Below are 17544 nucleotides of genomic sequence, written 5' to 3'. Positions count from 1 at the left end.
TACAGTTTATTTTATTATAATTTTTATTATTATTATTATTATTATTATTATTATTATTTTACTAGATACACTCAAATACAAATATGAATTTAGGAAGAAATAAGAAATTATATGAAAAATTTTAGTTATTCCATAGAGAAATTTCAAAACAAAATAACAATTAGAAATGTAAAAAAAATGTAAAAAATACATAAAATAAGTGGAAGGAGTGATAAGTCTGGCCTTTCCTGTAATAACATGCAGCTGATAAAGGTGATTGGGTTTATTAGCATTCTCACAGCCCCAGATTTAATAGGAAAAACGTAGATGTGCGATTTTCTAAAGTTTATTTTCAAACGTTTAGACAATTGTGTTTTTTTATGAGTATTTCTGTGAAATTATATTTGCATTGGTAGTTTCATATTCTTTGCAGAATCTAGTCACAAATTAGGAAAAGCTTGGATGGGCATAGGCTGTAAATCCCTCTGCTAGACCAGGATAGGTATGGATTTACTCTCTTCGTGTGTCTTTATCTAAGAGCGTTTAATAATGTGACACTGTTGCCGCATAATTTACATGCTTGATTTCCTTGTAAAATCATTTTTTACAACTTTATCCATTAAACCCCGAGGAGGCACCCCATCGATTCTTCTGCAATCTACTATTTAACTCATACATCGTTCCTATTGGCCAAGAAACTCAACAACGTCTTGCCAGCCAATCAGAGATACGTATGCGGAAGCGTTGCTCGGATACGATCGACTTTCGTTTAGTCATACTGGGAGGCTAGGGAAGTGAAAGCTAACACGTGGAAGGATATTAATGTGCGGTAATTTGATTGTACTTCAGGCTATTGTAGTGCCTTTTTTAGCTGTACCGTGTAGACAACAACTCTATATAATAACTCAAACACGACATATTCCTGTCAGTTGACTGGAAAGCGTATTTACCCAGTTTATTATGGCGGACAAGGGTGATGATGATGATCAGTATAGGATAAAAGAGGGCGACTGCGTTGTGTTAAAACGAGGGGACATCTACAAAGCTGTGCAAATTCAGCCGAAGAAGTAAGTCAAAACTGTATATTCACGCATTTTAACTAGCTCAAAGTAAGCCGCAGTTCGTGCCTCTCGGCATGTTGCGGTCACGAAAAGCACAAGCTGCACGACTGCTGCTGAAAAGTGATGCTATGTGTCTCCTATACACAGAAAGATTATTTTTGAGAAGCAATGGATCTTCCTGGATAATGCGGTGGGACACCTGTACAGCACCACGTTCGAGATTGTAGCTGGAGGTACTCTTAAACCACAGGAAGTCAAAGATACCGAGAGCCCCCCAGGTGTGTAATATTCTAAACTACCATTATACACTAACCAGTCGCAGTATTAGGACTGGGCAGTGTGCCATTGGAGTACAGTGAACTCATTGTCATGTTCAAGAGACCAGTTTGAGATGATTTTGACTTTGTGACATTGTGCATTTATCTTCTTGGAAGTCGTGCTGTTTAAACCATGCTTAATTGGTATTAAGGGGCACAAAGTCTGCCAAGTAAAACATCCTTCACACCATTACACGACCACTGCCGGCCTGAACTGTTGATACAAGGCAGGGTAGATGATGCTTTCATGTTGTTTACATCACATTCTGACCCTACCATCTGAATATTGCAGCAATGTTTGTCCAAGTTTGGACAAACAATTTTGAGCCTGTCTGAAGTTGTGTGTAAAAATCTTAGTTGATCAGCAGTTTCTGAAATACTCAGACCAGCTTGTCTGGCACCAACAACCATATTTTGTTAAAAGTCACCCAAATCATTTTTCTGGCCCATTCTGATGCTCAACTTGACCTTCAGCAAGTCATTTTGACCAAGCTGCCATGTGATTGGCTGATTAGCTATTTGTGTTAACAAGCAATTGAATAGGTGTACCTAATAAAGTGGCTGGTAAGTGTATTTGTTATACAAAGTGGCAATTTGTAATGACTATTTCCATGTTTAAATGTCTGAGACACCATCAGCAGATGTTAACTGTACACACTGTCATTTTCATGTTGGGTCTTATTCTGTGTGTGTGTGTGTGTGTGTGTGTGTGTGTGTGGTGTTTCCAGATCTAAAGGTGGCAGGCACGGACAACAGAAATATTGTTGATGATGGCAAATCGCAGAAACTGACCAGAGATGACATTGAGACTCTGAAAGAGCAAGGTCTGAAGGGTCAGGTACATGAATAGCTTTAGTTCCGTATAATATTGGGGGGAAATTTAAGGTTTATGGCTATATAGTACAGTGTGAATGTGGCAGTGTAGGATTTTTTTATTGACTTTAATTGTAACACAGATTCAAACCTGATGACTATACTGACACAACCCTGTTTTAAAGAAGAAGTTGCAATGCTATATAAAATGTAAATGGGTGGTGGGGATCATTTGCAGTCTTTTGCAAAATATAAATTGGTAAAGGGCAACATGTAAAATGTTGAAATTGAAATTGTTAATTCTCCCTTATTGATTCATGTAGCGCAAATTTCCAACTTTCAAAAAGTTGTGTAAGCCATTTCCCACTGTTTCAAATTAAATATTCTCTTTAAACACAGAAATGTTGGAAAACTGGGAAGTTTGCTTGTTTATAGTGTTTGTGTCATGTTTATGGTAGATGACAGATCTGGACTGCAGACCGGTCAGCAAAGCTGTAAAGACTTTTTTTTTATTATTATTAATTTTCTTGCTGAAATGAGCAAGACTTTGTCTGGACAAAAACTTCAGGCTTCCAAATCTTGTCTGACATTAATGGCGGCTTTGTAGATATGCAAGGTCACCTTGCTTTGTGCACTAATGCACCATCACAGATGCTTATTTTTGCATTGATCCAATGCTGATTTTAACCCAGCTCTCATAAACATTTTGAGAAAAACATTCATTTTGATTTTACAGAAATAAAAAAGTTTAGTCTATTAATGGATATATACATCAAAGGTTAAAAAAAACATTAGTTTGGAGTTTCAGAGGGCATGAAATGATAGGAAAGTTGTTTTTAAGAATAATTTAAAGATTGCAAACATGTTTCATATAAAGTTGCAGAATATAAGCAAAGGATTAAAATTAAATGAAGCATGTTTGTTTGGTCCAAAGGAAATCATTCAGCAACTCATCGAAAACAGCTCAACGTTCAATAACAAGACCGGATATGCCCAAGATAAGTACATCAAGAAGAAGAAGAAAAAGTGAGTCACTTCAGATGATTTATCCACAAACTGTTATGGACTTAAGTTACTGTAGCTCATCATAATTGGTGTCATCAGTTGTGCCGACCTTGTGCTTTTCCAGGTATGAAAACACTGTTGCTATCCTAAAACCAACCTGTCGCATCCTGGCCATGATGTACCATGGTCGCGAACCAGGGAAGATCTGGTGCGTCGGCATGTTCATTAATACTGCACACATGTTGCTCTTAAAATAAAATTAATGCATGATACCTGTGTTTTCGTGTGATCTAGCCACCTGCGGTATGACACTCTTGCTCAGATGTTAACTCTGGCAAACATCCACGCTGGCAGCAAGGTTCTGGTGTTCGAGACCTGTGCTGGACTTGTACTGGGAGCCATCATGGAAAGAATGGGAGGCGAGTATATGCATTTAAAAGATTCAAGGTTTTTTGAGTGTGTCTTTCTGTACATTGTGAACAGAGCCTTTTTCTCTGTTCTATATATAATTGCTCTCTTTGTCCACCAGGTTACGGCTCAGTGATCCAAATGTACCCAGGAGGTGGGCCTGTACGGGCGGGTGTGGAGAGCTTCGGCTTCCCTGCACATTTTCATGATATGCTGCATGATTTTCCCATCTGCCACGTCAATGCTTTGCTGGCAGGAACCCTAGACACCACTGCCAAAGATCCCACTGCCGGTATGCTTTTTTTGATAGTCACTTATTGTTTTCCAGTGGTGACTATTTTCATTTTTTTTTGCACTTGGAGTCAGCAGGGGTGATGGGAATCCGGCACCGTGCCGGAATTCCGGCGTGTGGCAATTAGTGATGGGAGAAAAAATTGCGGGATGCATTCATGCAAGGAAAAAAATTGCTGACTGCTGAGCAGAAACCTCTTTCTCTCAACCATAGACATCATTGAACCATTATTGTTTCTCCAAACACTTTCCTTCTGTTGTTGTCAGTGACACTAATGTGCTTTTCTGCAACCAGTTTGCACTTTGCAACTGCAAGTGATGAAACGGAAACTTCTGCTCCAAATTTGTCTGTTAGTGGCGTTTATTACAAGCCTGACGGGAGCTGGTGCAGAAAATGAAAAGAATCAAACACCTGTTTCAAATGGTGAAAGAAACAAAAAATGTTTTGTCACGACATGAGTCAGACACGTTCCTAAAACAGCTGTGCGAGCTTTACATGTGACTCGTTTGCCAGGGGCTACAGTCACCTCGGACATACCGTGGGGGTCGCACCCATGGGCGGTGTTTCATGGTTTTGTGCAGAAAAAGTTTGAGAACCACTGATGTGGAACAACATATAGAGGTGCATTACTGCATGCTACAGTCATGGTGTAGATGTATAATTCTGTAAATGAGTGATGTTCAAACTTTATTGTCAAACACGTCATAATTTCAGTCTATGTCAGACTTGATAGAAGTCAAATCGGATGAATGGTTAGTGATGGATGTTATCCGTTAGCTGGTTTAACTGTACTGAGGCATCCCACTACTGATTATTTACTTTCATTGCTGTTCTCACTATGTTGTGAGTCTAGATTTAGACTGAACTGTTAATGTGCCAAACCATGCAGCCATAACGATCTGATGATGCTATAAAGAACATTATAGAAAATGAGCATGATCTCAGGTCGGACCCCAAACAGCCTGAGTCTGCGTAAGAAATGAAGCCTTTGAGCTGGTCTGCAGCACAAATAACCACAAATCTGGCTCTGCCAAAGAACAGGTTAGTGGTTAAAACGGTTATTAAAAATAATCTCTCGCACATTCTTTAAGTATGAAGATTTATTTGCTTGCAAGCAATTTTAGAAAGAAACTTTTTTAATATAGAAAAAGTCACAGATTCAGCAGGAACTTTATTGTGGAGAAAAAGGTGTAATGTGTTCTTTGCCATAATATTGTGCTGAAATTTCAGATCAATTATAGCGGTGTCCATTCAGGAACACCTTAAAAATGTTCAGACTCTTTTTTTTTTTTTGAGTCAGCTGAAAGTGAATCAGTCATCATGAGATGCATTTAGTTTCTAACATTAATTTAAAAAACAATTTTTTTCTAACTCCAGATGAAAAACAATTTGAAATGGCTGCAGATGAAGAGCAAAACCAGCCTGAGACTGACCAGCAAGAAGGCAGTCCAGAGGAGCAGAGCATGGATACAAAGACTGGTGATGATGCAGGCCAAGACCAGGGGGAAATGGAGAAGGAGAAACGCAAGGAAGTGAAAGTACTAAAGTTTTAAAAGTCTTCTTAAGCTATTCCCTAATGTATTTTTATGCAACGAGGACATGATAGCCAGTCTGCTAATGTTTTATAGAAATCAAATGTGATGTTTAATCCTAATTTAAATTTACCTTGGACCTTTTAAAGACTCAAGAAAAAAAGCTAAAGCTGGAGGAGAAGCGGAGGAGACTGGCAGCTGCTGCTGCCCTGCTGGAAAGCAGGAACGCTGATGGGTTAGTGTCAGATTTTGCTTTTGCATTCACATTTGGTTTTCTGCAACACTTTCTGCATTTCCGTTTTTCAGTCCCACCTCTGCTGTTACCAATGAACGGCGTTAGAAACTGAAGCCATAAAAATAAATGCACCAGGGGAAAAATAATTAACAATTAAAGTATTGTTAATCATGCTTATAAAAGTAATAAAACGTTATTTGCTGTCCTCTAAACTCATACCAGTGTGCAGCACCCTCACAAGGTGAACAAATTGATTGCTTTGCAGTTTCCTCACATAAAATGAAGAACCTTATTGCTTGATGGATGAACTATTATGAAGGTGACATCTGTGCTTGAAGTACAAGTATTGATCTTGTAAGCTTATAGACTTCTACATCATATCACCTATACAATAAACACCACTACAGAGCACAAGCTCCTACATTGTCCTAAATCAGCCTTTTCTACTGACTCTCCTCCAGCTGTATAAAATATGATATGGCTGTCAGCCATGGAGAGGCAGTACGTCTTCTAGTACGATGTCACATGCAGCACTGATAAGCTAAATCATGATATTGCCTTACCTGCACATTTCCAATTACAAAATATACTGTTGACAGTGTGTTTTATGTTGGACAGGTTTGCTCGATCATCTTTTTTGTTGTTTTTTCCCACATGCAGGTTGGTCATAGCGAGTCGGTTTCACCCGTGTCCTGTCTTGTTGGGCCTGCTCAAATTCCTCTCTCCCTCCAGGCCATTTGTAGTTTACTCCCAGTGCAAAGAGGTAAGACAATCACTTGATGCACTTCCTAAAGGAGAAGGATTTCTCATTAGTTGCAACTGCTCACAGGCTTTTTTTATTTTATTTTTATTGCTTAGAGCTGCAGTGGGAAATGATGCAGGGACATCCCTGTCACCACTGAGCAGTTACAGTGCCTGCCTCATCTCAACACTGATTACCTCATTCATGCTTATGTTGCTAAAAAGATCATTGCTGTCTGTGTGTGTGTGCCCCTATAGTAATTGACAGCTTTTTTTCCTCTCTCTCTTTCTCTCTCTCCCTCCCATCTTGGATTTTCCAGCCTCTTATTGAGTGCTACACAAAACTCAAGGAACAAGGTGGTACGGTCAACCTCCGACTCACAGACACTTGGCTTAGACATTACCAGGTATATCCTCAAATATTGAATTATCATGGATTTTTTCATGCTTGTTTTTTTTACTGTTAACGCTAGCCTGATAATTAATTAATAATTAAATCTTCATTAGTAATAATGTGAAACCTGCAGTTACTGCTTTGGTATCTTTAACCTAGATTTTGGGTTCATGGCTTTTCTGTTTTGACCTCTCTCATCAGCATCAGTCTTGGTTTATAATTTACCAGGTATTTGTTTGGGGAGGAAAACATTTAACCTAGTTATCCTAATCTCATCCCTCATCAAGGGAGACACTTTTGTTTTTTTTCCCCCATGTTCTTTCAGAGTTATTTAATAAGCAGCAGCTTGATTTAAAAAAAGAAAATAGCCACACTTTTTCCTTCCAATGTTTACCTAGATATTCCTGCAGAGTTCATATCTCCTGACTGTATCTCTTTTGTGTCCCCAGGTGCTGCCTAACAGGACACATCCTCTGCTACTGATGAGCGGGGGAGGGGGCTACGTCCTCTCAGGGACGACCGTTGCCATAGACCGCTTTAAACCGGCAGGCTCCCCTCAAGCTGAGGAGCCAGCAGCAAAGAGACAGAAACTGAAAGACACTGAGGGATAAACAAACACAGAGGGATCAAACCTCTCTGGGGCACATTACAAGTCATTTTCAGGGGATTTTGCTCCAGAGACTTAGTCTCTGTTGAACTGATTTGACACTTCTGGAGTAAAAGAGACAGAGTGTCCGGTTTGCATTCATCAGAGCACTTTCTCTTGTCTTTTGTGTTCACATCAGAGCAAATTAAAGTGATGCTGAGAAGTAAAGTGCAAACCAGTTTATATCATTTGAGCTGTGTGTTTCTTAGGTAAGAAGCCAGTCAAGTAATCATTTCTAGGCTAAAACTTGTTTATTCTGCCTTGAGACCAGGTGTTAACTTTTTTTTTTCTTAATTTAAATAAGTGCCATTTGTTAAATGATCCAGCTTTATTGTGTCCTACGCCTGTATCTGCAGAATTAAAGAGTAATGGGAAAGAATGTATCATATGTGACCACATTTACTTAAAGAAATAAATTGAACATTTTGTTTGGTCCCAGAATAATTCCTTTAATTGAGTGCAGAACAAGATGTGAATAACTTGTCTCATATATTATTTTCACATTTCTCAGATTATATAGAAACATTCAAGCAATTTCCCATGCTGTTTAATTAGAGAACATCAAAATATCACAAAAACAATGAGCAGAGTTGATAAAATATGGCAAGGCTTCAGGTATTTTTTTCTTAGTAACTTAACACTTAGCACACTAAACTGGCAGACATATAATAAGCTGGCAACTTTTTTTTTTCACTGATAGCAGAAACTACTCTGGGATTATGCAGTCTTGTCATGCAACTTTGCCGCAATCTTCTGCAACTCCAGGTCCATTGCTGCCAGGTTCTCCAACTCTTTCTCCTGAAAAACAGCATTTACAACAAAAATACCATCACTCCTAGTTTTGACTCATGATTAATAGGTTTATTTCTCTTTAGAACCTAAACACTGTCTTGTATTAAAGCCATTAAGACCTGCTGCAGCTTGTGGATATGCATGAGCCATTCTTAGGTTAATTGTTCACTTGCTTTATCCTTGGACTTGCAGCTCTGTAAAACGAATTAATCACCATGAAACAGCTTCAGTTTTATTGTTTGTGACCAGATATGGACATCTGCAGGCTGTAGTTCTGTCTTTCATTTTGTTAGGTCATTTTAAAGCTGATTGCTCTGGGAGGATGCAATCATGAGGTCCTTACTGCGATTACTGCAGCGGTCAATAAAATGCTGGTGTGGAGAAATCAAATGAGGGAAATAAGCTGGGGGAAGAAGTGCTGTGAAGAATCAATGCGAGCAGGACAATAGTACAGTAAATTCAACAGTTTGATATTGAGTCACGGCATATACATACACTTTTTTTCCCCCTCTCCTTGCATTTGTCACATGCAAACTTGGAACATTCTTGCTGAGGTCTCCGGCTCTTAAGGCTAAATCCTAACATCTCCTTGTTGACTGAAGATTTCCTTAATGAGCATGGCTGCTTCACCCCCCATGGAAACTGGTGCAGAAATGTGATGTGCTGCGTGGCTTTAGTAGGTCATTCAAATGCTGTGCATCTTGTTTATGTAAATGGCTGCAGAGTAAGAGCTTTTTCTGTGTTTTTTAGGTTGGATGTTTATTTGCAGTAACTGTTTTTTTACTGAATCCTTTACCTATAGTGGCAGATGAACATCTGTGCTGCAGCAGATACTGTAAATGCCCTTTAAAGACTTGTGTTCAGAGGTCTAGCATCATCAGTCACCAGTAAAGATTAATGAGCGTTTAGTAAATGCAGCTTGATTTACCTCCTGTGGAGTAAGTGTCCTCTGGAGTGAGCTCCTTTTTGCCTCCTCTTGAGTCGAGTGGTTACCCAGCTGGTTTATCTTATAGCTCAGCAGTTTGGCCAGTTCCTCCATCTGAGCCAATTAAACATAGAAACAGATAACATGTCACATGTGTCAATAATGATTAGCTAATTCCTAAAGTTTCCAAAGCTGCTAGCATCAACTATACCTTTTCTGAAGTTGCAGCATGTTCATCTGAGTCCCTTTTAAACCAGGCAGGGTGGTAGTAGCCTCTGTAAATCCAAGGATTGCGCTTTTCGGCCAGATACCTGACAAAAATGGCCTCATTAGATTCTGAACTAGTTCCATTACCACAGGTACCCTGCCTAAAAAGTTAGACTATTTGTACAAATCCAGCTGATATATTATCAGCCTCTTAAAATAATGGCCTGTTATTCTTTTCAAGTTTATCTAAAAAGACAAAAAACTTTTATATATTTGATTCAGTTTTTTGTGTTTTTTAAAAACTTGTAAAAAATGATTATTTTAAGAGGGTGGTAATATGTGAAATCTGTAGTATGTTAAAGGTATATAATTTACTAAATGTACCTTAGAGCTTCATCTCTGTCCTTTGCCTCTTCTACATAATCCTCTGATTCCTCTCCCTGTTCTTCCTCTTCTTCTGATGATCCTCCATCACGCTTGTGAAATTTCTTTTTATGGTGGTACCGGTGTGTTGGTTTCCATACCCGCTTTTCTACTTCACTCCCTTCTTTTCCATGTCTTTTGTCAAATCCCCAGGACTCCTGACTGCGTTCCTCTTCTGGCTCTCCCTCTGCAAGCTCTTCATCTCGCTTGTGTCTCCTCTGGTGGTACCTGCCAGGCCTCCAGCCCCTCTTTTCTCTTCCAGTGTCGAAATCCCAGGACTCTTGGCTGCGTTCTCCATCTGGCTCCTCCCTGGCATCCTCTGGCAGCTCTTCATCCCGTTTGTGTCTCCTTTGGTGATACCTCCCAGGCCTCCAGCCCCTCTTTTCTCTTCCAGTATCAAAATCCCAATATTCCTGGCTGCGCTCTTCATCTGGCTCTTCTCCAGTTTCTTCTGATATTTCTTCATTACGTTTGTGTCTCCTCTGGTGATACCTGCCAGGCCTCCATTCCCTCTTTTCCCTCCCAGTATCAACATCCCAGGACTCCTGGCTCCGCTCTTCATCTGGCTCTTCCCTGGCTTCCTCTGATAGCTCTTCATCCCGTTTGTGTCTCCTCTGGTGATACCTGCCAGGCCTCCATTCCCTCTTTTCCCTCCCAGTATCAAAATCCCAGGACTCCTGGCTACGTTCCTCATCTGGCTCTTCTCTAACTTCTTCTGACAGCTCGTCCTCCCGTTTGTGTCTCCTTTGGTGATACCTGCCAGGCCTCCAGTCCCTCTTGTCAAGATCCCAAGATTCCTGGCTGCGATCCTCATATCCGTCACCCTCTGTCGGCTCATCGCTGCGTTTGTGAAGCTTTCTCTTATGATGATAGCGATGTGTGGGTTTCCATATGCGCTTATATCTCTCCTCCTCATCCTCCTGCCTTTTGTCTACATCCCAGTACTCTTGACTACGTTCTTCTTCTGGCTCTTCCCCTTCTTCCTCATCTCGCTTATTTCTTCTTTGGTGGTATCTCCCAGGCCTCCATTTCCTCTTCTCTCTTTCCTCACCTTCTTCCTCCTCTTCGTCATCCTCTGATCTTTTTTCCATTATTCCCCAACTCTCCTGACTGCGGTCATAATCTTCCTCTTCTTCACCTCGTTTGTGCCTCCTCTGGTGGAATCTTCCAGGCTTCCAGTTGCTCCTTTTTTCCCGCTCCTCTTCCTCTTCCTTCTCATGCCTCTTGTCCTTCTCATCACCTAAACTCCAGGATTCTTGGCTGCGCTCATCTTCTGGGTTTTCTCTTTTTTCTTCCACAGATTTTAAGAGTGCCTCAATATCTCTGACATCTGCTGCCTTCACCAGAGGCTCCTCGGTATGACCTTTGACTCCCTCTGGCTGAGGTACAATCTCTTCCCCACTCTTCTTGTTCAGTGGAGCATTTTTGACCCCTATGATAAAGCAATAAAAAAATCAACACATGTGTAAAGATCTTATTTGTACAGCTCTTAGTGACAAGTTTTGATGAATTTGTGATTTGACATATGCCATTCAAATCTGCAAACTGTAGTAAAATTACTTTCTTTTCACATTCATTTCAAATGTTAAAAAAATTAGCACTATTGTTGAATGCCAAAATATCTAAAAAAAAATGTTTTTTGTGTGTCTATTATTTCCCAGTTTCTTAATATCTCAGTGACTGAATTGTTGAAGAGTGCTGCATAATCTTCAGTCTCCCTTCATGCTGGATGATTTAAGATGAATGAGCATAAAAACAATAAACCAATCAGGTTAATATGCAAGATTTAATGTGCTACCAACCTGCTTGGAGAATGTCTTTGCATTCCTGATCCAACTGAGAGTCTGGTTTGGAGAGAGCTTTGGACAGGACTTCAACCAAACATCGTGCTACCTGCAAAATCCAGATTACTCAAATAAGTAACGTCTGATCAGATTTAAAAAAAAACAAAAACATTCAAACTGCTTCAAAAAACATACCAAATCTTCTCTCTGCCCCTCTTTTACCACCGGAAGCGCTAGACTTTCTGCATTAAGAGAAAAAAAACAATACGGGGTTAATAAAATGCGAAATTGCTGGAACAGGGTGCACGTGTTCAAGTGGAGGAACCGTCTCTGTCCATGGTCCTGAACTGATCACTGACTTTCTCTAGAAAGATTTTTAAAATTCAATCTTTCGCTTACCTTTCAGCAGAGCAGCAGCAACAAGTAAGAGGAGTCTCATCTTGACTCGGTGAAAGTAAATCCGGGAAAAGACGACAAAGCTGAAACATCAGCTCCCGTCCCTCCGTACAGCGACCGGAGAGAGCTGCGCTGGCTGGGAGCTGCTGCTCTGACTGCTGGAGCGGAGCAGCGCCTCAAATAAGTAGGGGAGTGGGCTGGAGAGGCGTAGGAGGAAGGCTTTAGGCTCTGTTAATGTCATGACTCATTAAACCTAAATAAAAGGTGACTTGAAAGAAATCTGATGCGCGAACTAGATCGATATTGTGTTTAGAGTGAAACTGTAATGCAGTTAGTGTCACGATGCATTCAGGTGACGACTTAAATGGTTTTAGGGGAGTTTGGAGTTTGTTGCATATTTGTCAGGCGTTACTTGGTAACACAGCAGTTGTTGCACAAAACATCACGAAGCAATCTGATAGTCCAGTCCTGCAATGTTATGATACTATATGAAGATTCATGAAGGTGTCCGAGCAAATCCCATCCCTAATTTTGAATGGGTGATTTGTTTATTTTTGTTAAACTATCTCTAACACTCTGGAGAATTTGTGTCATCACTGAAAACTCTCTTTGAATTTAAGAAAATAAACAAATCTAGAAGCAAAGGAAGACAGAAATGTCTCAAGGATTATATAAGCCACAGACTGATTTCTGTCAGGTGAGGGTGTCAGGATTAGATATAAAAGGACCATCCACTAAAAGCTTGCTCGTTCTAAATAATACTAGGCAAGGCAAGGCAGTTTATTTGTATAGCACATTTCATGTACAGGACAATTCAAAGTGCTTTACATTAAACAAAGACATTACAGATATTTAGAACAGATATTTAGAACAGTACTAACTATTGGGGTTATGACTCACCACTCTGTGACAGTCTCAGTCAGAGATAACTGATGAATTTCAAAAGAGTATTGTGAAAACTTCCCAGTGGTTTGGAGAAGTCTCAGGGACAAAAGCCAGAATGTGCATGACCTTTGAGTTTTCAAGTGCATGAGAACCTGTCATGCCATTTTGATCAATATAGCCATATGAGGTCCGAAGAACCTCAGACAATCATTTTCACTCAACACAGTCCACTACCACATCCAGAAACACAACTTGAAATGGTATTACCCAAGAAGGGAGGAAGCCATATATGCCACCTAGTTCTCTGGGCTCATCTCAGATAAACAGAAAGACAGTGAACATGTTTTCTGTGGTCTAATGAGTTCACATTTATATTGCTTTTATATCTATCTATCTATCTATCTATCTATCTATCTATCTATCTATCTATCTATCTATCTATCTATCTATCTATCTATCTATCTATCTATCTATCTATCTATCTATCTATATATATATATATATATATATATAAAGATTACCGGGTTGCATATGCCAAATAAAAGAAAATCCACCCAGGCGGTTGTCAAAGAAAAATGTAAAAGCCAGCATCTGTGATGGCATGAGTTGCGTTAGTATGGATAGATGGAGAGATACAAAGATGTGCATTGGGATTTTAAAGAGATATGTGTTGTTATCAAAGTGATATATTTTCCCTAAAGGTCTGAGGTTATATCTGCAAGACAATAACAGACATCATTCTGCATGACTTCCAACAGCATTCCACTTGCCTAAAGTCCAGATCTGTCTCCTTCTGAAAATGTAGGGCACAATATGAGGAGGAAATTTAGAGCAAGATCCAAACAAAGCAACAAAACACCCGGATTTAAGTTTAAGTTACATTTACTTACCAACTTTTTTAAATGACGTTTGTGCATTTCCCCATCACAGTAGTTTATTCTCACTTTTAAAAGTAGATATAACAGAACAAAAGAGAAAAAAATAACATTTTAGAAATATTCAGTAACCAAATTTGTAATTTCTTTGCACATGTTGCAATGACAATAAAGTTATATTCTATTCAAGTAGGCCTACTTGTTTGTATGTGATGTTAGTTTTTCTGTTTAATTGGCCTTTTGGATACTTTTCCTGGCATTACTTGAATAAAACATCTGACAGGTGGCTCCTTTGGCTTCATCCCAAAAAGCTGCATCCTGACCAACAGCAGAAACATACCAGTAACCCTTTACTATTTTGCTGGGACCTGACTCAGACAGTGGCCATTGATCGGCTCCCACATTATGCTTTTCAAAAGCAGAACATGTTTGAATTTCCAGTGGCCAGGCTTCAAGAGTTAAGTTATTACAGTAATGTTGAATCAACCTTAAAGATATTTTACAATTTTACACTTTTAAATGTTAAATTAAATGTTTTCCCCTTCCCAGTCTCCCTGAAGTCATAAGAAAAAAGAATTAAGAAAATCTTATTTAGTTCAGAATTGTTGGTAAAAGATAATAACCTCAAAATGCCCACTTACCTTGTAATTGTACACACATTGTAGGTCTACTTTATTAGTTTGTTGATAAATTCATGATTTATGATCAGAAGAGGCTCTCTCCAGATGCAAGGTGACGTTATGTACTTTCTCATTCCTAACTGCAACGTTGCCAGGCATCCTAGGTTTATGTGGGGTAATGTACCACATATTAGGGGAAAGTACAAGTAGTCTGACAGACCTTGAGTCATGATTTTTTTCCAAAAATTGTCAATAATTCATTCAGCCTTAGGCATACTTCCATTCAGTTTCCAATGGAAACCAGAATGCTTCAGCATCATTTGAGGGATGCTAGTTAATAGAGACCTGCATCAGTATTTGGGTTTGATGTACATGATGTACAGCTTTTTTTTCCAACTTTTTTCAGTGTACCAATGATACTAAAGGTGCTAGTGGTGCTTTGATAGGGCATATTAAAAGCATTGTTGCAGATCTACTGTATGCATGATTTAAATGTATGGAAAGACAGTGACACAATCTGTTTATCAAACTTCTTTTAACTCTCAACTTTGTATGAAACTAGGCTGTGCATCATAATCCATGACTGCTGCTGTCTTCGTAATAAACCCTGGACTAGGATGAGCTGACATGAGCAGAGACAGAGCTCAGACGTAGTGGGCACGCCTCAACATGGCTAAGAACATTCAAGCTGACATTTCTTTTTGGCACATCACATGTTTTCTTTTCATGTTTCTAATTGCAGCAGCTTGTTAACCCTCAGTGCACATATTCTGTCATTAACATGGAAGGAAAACATAAATGTGACCATTTATAAGACTTTAAAATAATCGTAAATCCAAAATGTATGAGGTATGATCATAAAGAACTGTGAGGGTAAAGATGTTTACACAGCATCCAATGACCTTTATGCTTGGCAAAGTATATACAAATTCAATCATGTCTTGGAAACAAGGGGCCCAGAAACTGCAGAAGCTGCAAGCAAAATGGGAATACCGTGTTGTATAAATCTGTCTGTGCCTCTCATGCCCACATGACTGGTTACCGATATTGTTTACTGCCTTGAGCCTCCACTGGGGTGAAATAATAACTGGCGTGAGCATAAAACTGTAATTTCAGATGGTGTGCATTCAAGCAATTTGTGCTGATCCAAAGCCATCAATTGGCCCCGTCTTTTGTGTAAGTTGTAGGAAGACCACTTCCAGTTTCACATGCTTTGTGTTCAGTGAGCAGAGTAACAGAACTCTGCAGTTCATTAGATTATCTCTGGGGAGGAAGTCGTGTCTGACACTCACTTCCACACTGAGCCACCCAGCAACTAGGTATCAAAAGCACTGAACCACTAAATTATACAACTCCCATTCTCTGAACAATGCATGTGTGTCTGTGAATGTGTGCATTCATGTGATGCTGTGTGTGGATTTGTACCTTTGCTGCTCTCCCTCCAGCCCTAATTAATATTTTAGTGACCCATGAAGATATACCGTAGAAGCTCATGGGCAGCAATGAGGGGATTTGAGAGGTAGCTGATTGTGTTCAGATAGTCTCGACTCAGATCAGCCCCAGTCTGCAGTGACCCTTTCATCCAAGTTATTTACATAGATGGACAAAAGGAGAGTAGCTCCTGCTGCACACAATGCTAGTGCTGCATGAAAGCCTTGGCTGGGCTTTGATCTTTTATTGGGGGACAAGCTTTATGTCCAGCTTCCAACTACTGACTTTGATGACAATCCAAAGAGAATATGGGGGACCTGTGCACAGTCATCTATTGTCAGATACATTTTCTTTTCTAACACCTGGTTAATGTTCCGTTATTTTAAGGCATAGTTCATTTTGTGGAACTACCTATTTGTCTTTGTATGATTTCAAAAGCAGCTGTGTGAAAAAAGCATTTAACATATGGTATGTAATGAAGTCATGTTTACTACTGTGTTCCATCACACTTTCTTTTAAAACAAACAAGAAGAACTATTGTTTTAATTTGTAAACCCTGCATCAAACAAGCTGTACCTGATTAAATATTTTAGGCCCGTTCAACTTATACACTTTTTTTAATGTGTAATGTATGCAGAGTAGTTTGTTGGCATTATCTTACTAAAATAAGCAAAGACTTCCCTGAACAACTTACAATATGTTGTTGTTCCAAAAGCTGTTAAACATTTGCTGCATGAAATTAACCTGCTCTTTCCCCCATGTTTTCTTTCTATGTCCAATCTCACAAATTAAGACCAAAAACATATCTTTAAATAGAATAAGAAGCTACAGAAACACGAAAAGACCAGCCTGTCTAAAAAACACAATTTCTAATAATCTCTTCTTCCTTTTTGCCAAGTAAAATAGATGTACAGAAAAGACTAAACACCTGAACAAACACAGGGAGTAATGTGTGTGTCATGGCCTGTGGATTTTTCATTCTCTTCAGGTTAGTTCTTGTTGCCGATCTGTTTCAAGAATTCTTTGGTTTTCACTTCGGCCTTTCTTTTGTTCAGGTCGGGTCATTTGTGTTTATCTTGCTTCAGGTGTTTTGTAGTATTTCTCACTTAGTGTATTGTTGTATTTTCTTCCTGCTCTCCTGTTTCACCTGGTTCTTATTTGTTAATCACTACACTTGCTCTTTGTTTAGTCCCGCAGTATAAATACTTTTTAGTACACACAAACTTGTCTTTTCTATCATGTTCACCCTAGCTCTCATCAGTCAGTCTTCTCCTGAGTTCTTGTTTTGTGTTAGTGTTGCTTTATCCTGTTGTGGTAATGCCTTTGGTTTTTGTGAATAAATTCATGAGTTCCTGTCCATCTCCCATTGTCCTTATTTTAGGTATTTCCTCCTTGTGTCTTCTCAAAGATTGCGAGCTCATGATGGTGTGCTATGAGAATGTAGTGATCAGTTTGCATAACAAATGTTTCTAATATATTAGATAAGCAAAATACTGACATCGACGTTCATTTTAAGCTTATCTAATAGAAGTGGTCAAGAAATTTGTGAAGGTGGTTTTCTTTCATGTGACACATACAAACAAGTACCCACAGTTAGGGCTGTAACAATTTCAGATTTAGACTGAATTAAATAATAATTATATGAATAAATAAATATATAATAACTATATATGTGTATGTAAGAGCCAAAATTGTGGTAAGGATAGTTAAGATGTTTATTGTAGGTTACAGTGTGTTTTTTGTACTTTGATATTCATTGTGCTACAACATTTCTGCTTTCGCT

At 39.1% G+C, this 17544-nt stretch overlaps 2 protein-coding genes across 5 annotated transcripts; one reads left to right on the top strand and one right to left on the bottom strand.

Moving 5' to 3' along the window:
- The first annotated feature begins 738 nt into the window (after nucleotides 1-738).
- trmt6 (tRNA methyltransferase 6 non-catalytic subunit) lies at nucleotides 739-7861 on the top strand. Of its 2 annotated transcripts, none has more exons than XM_041976283.1 (12): nucleotides 739-1046; nucleotides 1188-1318; nucleotides 2086-2195; nucleotides 3105-3196; nucleotides 3300-3383; nucleotides 3470-3594; nucleotides 3705-3875; nucleotides 5253-5407; nucleotides 5557-5642; nucleotides 6303-6405; nucleotides 6704-6790; nucleotides 7227-7861. In XM_041976283.1, the coding sequence occupies exons 1-12, from the start codon at nucleotides 940-942 to the stop codon at nucleotides 7386-7388; spliced, it is 1413 nt and encodes a 470-aa protein (XP_041832217.1). In that variant the 5' UTR covers nucleotides 739-939; the 3' UTR covers nucleotides 7389-7861. The 2 variants fall into 2 exon arrangements, with proteins under 2 accessions (XP_041832217.1, XP_041832216.1); XM_041976282.1 differs by having other exon boundaries at nucleotides 740-1046; nucleotides 5253-5413.
- A 255-nt stretch (nucleotides 7862-8116) lies between these two features.
- chgb (chromogranin B) lies at nucleotides 8117-12106 on the bottom strand. 3 transcript variants are annotated; one of them, XM_041976280.1, is made up of 8 exons: nucleotides 11954-12106; nucleotides 11750-11796; nucleotides 11573-11663; nucleotides 10251-11202; nucleotides 9732-10118; nucleotides 9352-9451; nucleotides 9144-9254; nucleotides 8117-8221 (listed from the first exon to the last, which is right to left on the bottom strand). In XM_041976280.1, exons 1-8 carry the CDS (start codon nucleotides 11991-11993, stop codon nucleotides 8141-8143), a joined length of 1809 nt encoding a protein of 602 aa, XP_041832214.1. In that variant the 5' UTR covers nucleotides 11994-12106; the 3' UTR covers nucleotides 8117-8140. The 3 variants fall into 3 exon arrangements, with proteins under 3 accessions (XP_041832214.1, XP_041832215.1, XP_041832213.1); XM_041976281.1 differs by having other exon boundaries at nucleotides 9732-10262; nucleotides 10395-11202; XM_041976279.1 differs by having other exon boundaries at nucleotides 9732-11202.
- Between the last annotated feature and the right edge of the window lie 5438 nt (nucleotides 12107-17544).

This window comes from Melanotaenia boesemani, chromosome 22 (assembly GCF_017639745.1).
Source record: "Melanotaenia boesemani isolate fMelBoe1 chromosome 22, fMelBoe1.pri, whole genome shotgun sequence".
Classification (NCBI taxonomy): domain Eukaryota; kingdom Metazoa; phylum Chordata; class Actinopteri; order Atheriniformes; family Melanotaeniidae; genus Melanotaenia; species Melanotaenia boesemani.
Note: the sequence above shows the minus strand (reverse complement) of the source record. Positions and strands in the feature narration are given on the sequence as shown.

Coding starts and splice junctions, on each gene's coding strand:
- trmt6 (XM_041976282.1), top strand. CDS start 940: ATGGCGGACAAGGGTGATGATGATGATCAGTATAGGATAAAAGAGGGC. Junction 3,876..5,252: donor TGCCAAAGATCCCACTGCCG/GTATGCTTTTTT, acceptor TTCTAACTCCAG/ATGAAAAACAATTTGAAATG. Junction 5,414..5,556: donor AGAAACGCAAGGAAGTGAAA/GTACTAAAGTTT, acceptor GACCTTTTAAAG/ACTCAAGAAAAAAAGCTAAA.
- chgb (XM_041976279.1), bottom strand. CDS start 11,993: ATGAGACTCCTCTTACTTGTTGCTGCTGCTCTGCTGAAAG. Junction 11,797..11,953: donor TGCTGCTGCTCTGCTGAAAG/GTAAGCGAAAGA, acceptor CTCTTAATGCAG/AAAGTCTAGCGCTTCCGGTG. Junction 11,203..11,572: donor CAAAGACATTCTCCAAGCAG/GTTGGTAGCACA, acceptor GCTTTATCATAG/GGGTCAAAAATGCTCCACTG.